Raw genomic sequence first — 2190 nt, 5'->3', positions numbered from 1 at the left:
TGTTTACATCCCAAATTACCAAGACCTTTTTTTGCAAATTAGATTATATTTTGTGATAAAATATGAAAGCTGGTCATGTGGATATTTGACACCCAAATATGACATTTTAGTGTATTTGACACCCTCATTAACAACAAGGATTACTTTTTGGGACTGGGACTGGGACTGATGTCAGTGGAACAAAACTCAAAATATATAGAAACACGAAAACACATTTTGATAATAAGATGACTTTTATATTTGCCAAAGAGAATCCATACTTTCAAACAAGCAAATAACATATGAACAAATACGATAATTTCAAACTACTCTATATCTATAGGATTATTCATATTGTGCCCTTCTGCTTTCTCTACCAATTCAGAAGGAAAATTGTCTCTAAGAATCTGAACTTTGAACTTAACAATACCACCATGTACGCTTCCCTCCATTAAGTCAAACAAACAAACATCTCCAACTGCAAGATTGTTGTCTATCACAAATTTTTCCCATGTTTGGTTTTCAAACTTTTTTGTACCTTGATCACCAATGTAAACGAGATCCCAAACCTTTCCTCTGTATACAATCTTAGCAGAAACCATAGCAGCAGGAAGCTTTTCCGATAGTCTACGTGGAAATGTCTGTGCAAAAAATAGCAATGTAATTTCATTTATTTGATTATTATAGCATTCTACTTTTACTTATTCCAATTCAAGTGTTACACTTTGAAATATTTACTTAATTATAAGAAACATTTTTCAAATTATAATGTCTAGATAAGGCAGAGGGTTTAACTGTAAAAGTAGAATGATGTAATAAACAATACCATTTGAAACCTGGTTGCAAGGTGTAATTTGTTAAGAACCACATAGAAATATGGTTTCCCAGATAGTGGCCAGAATTCATCATCTTCTTGTGTTTTAGGTATTGTGGATTGAGAAGTTTTTCGGGGATCAAAATTGCTTGGTGATGAATCCATCTAGAGATAACTGCTTACAAAATCTTCTTGCTTGTTTCTCCTGATTATTTTGGCGTTCAAAAATAAAAAGTTTAGATTGAGAATGGAGCTTGCAAAAACGATCCCTAAAGCACGGTAGGTCAACCGATTGGTTTTCCGGCGAACTGTAATCGACGAACTCCACTGTTGTGGTGACGATTCACAGATCAGTGACATTTGATTCACGATTTTATCAGGACATGTCAATCAATTTTCTTCCATTCAGAATATAAGCTGATATATTTTAAACTTTCATGGATGAATTAGGATTCGTACCTCTATATTTCTTCAGTGGCACCGACCTGCATTCGAAATCCCCCCAGGTGCTGATTCACTACAGTCTACAGGGGTACCATTCTCGACCTCGCCGCCATGTTCTGATACAGAAAACTATTTCCAACTAATTGGTAATCGTAGGCAATTGATTTGGGGTTACAGTTTCTCCTCCCAAAATATTAATTTTAAGAGTAAAATACAGTTTTGGTCCCTATGGTATATGGTTTGCACAACAAACAAATCATCTCTCATGGTCCTACTATTGAGGCCGATATGATTTTGTATGTTATATTATTTTAAAATTAAGGGACCAAATGTGTAAACTATAAAAAATGGCTAAAAGCTTCACGCTTTATGTGTCTCCCTAAAAGCTCCATTGAAGCTTCATGTTTTAACACACGATAAGCCCTAGATAAACCCTACCATCTTTCACTCCCCATCATTATAGCTTACCTCCTTCGATAACCACTGCCACCGTTTCATCCTCCCATCAACGCTTTACGCTTCATCCTTCCCAGGGGTTGAGCCAGAATTTTGGAATGAAGAAGACTTAAATCGTAATAAGAAGCTAAAGTGTATTTTTATATATGAATAACTTAATAGGGTCAGTGGATTTGAAAGATAAATTAATAAATAAAAACCGTCTAAAGAGCATATTTTAGCACAAGATCATCAATGTTTTTGATATAAAAAGCATTTAACCAAGGAAATTCCTTTGATTTCTTAAGTTAGGTTGTTCATCATGACCTCTTAAAACACATGTACGAAACACGAGCCATTTAATAGCCTCAATAGAGACTTGCAACATAGCCTACCATCACGTTTGTGACTTGGATAACTTAATATCGAAGGTCGTTATTCGGGTTCACGGATTAAGGAATCTAAGTTTACCTCTCTTAAATTTGAAGTATCATTTTTTAAGGTTGAATATTAATTGG

At 34.6% G+C, this 2190-nt stretch overlaps 1 protein-coding gene across 1 annotated transcript; it reads right to left on the bottom strand.

The window, feature by feature from the left end:
• Window positions 1-214: 214 nt before the first annotated feature.
• LOC145115931 (B3 domain-containing protein Os04g0386900-like) lies at window positions 215-1425 on the bottom strand. The gene is made up of 3 exons (XM_079052285.1): window positions 1253-1425; window positions 806-998; window positions 215-620 (listed from the first exon to the last, which is right to left on the bottom strand). The coding sequence occupies exons 2-3, from the start codon at window positions 956-958 to the stop codon at window positions 306-308; spliced, it is 468 nt and encodes a 155-aa protein (XP_078908411.1). The 5' UTR covers window positions 959-998; window positions 1253-1425; the 3' UTR covers window positions 215-305.
• Between the last annotated feature and the right edge of the window lie 765 nt (window positions 1426-2190).

This window comes from Lactuca virosa, chromosome 5, assembly GCF_052849685.1.
Source record: "Lactuca virosa cultivar CGN04683 chromosome 5, Lactuca_virosa_CGN04683_v6, whole genome shotgun sequence".
NCBI lineage: Eukaryota > Viridiplantae > Streptophyta > Magnoliopsida > Asterales > Asteraceae > Lactuca > Lactuca virosa.
Note: the sequence above shows the minus strand (reverse complement) of the source record. Positions and strands in the feature narration are given on the sequence as shown.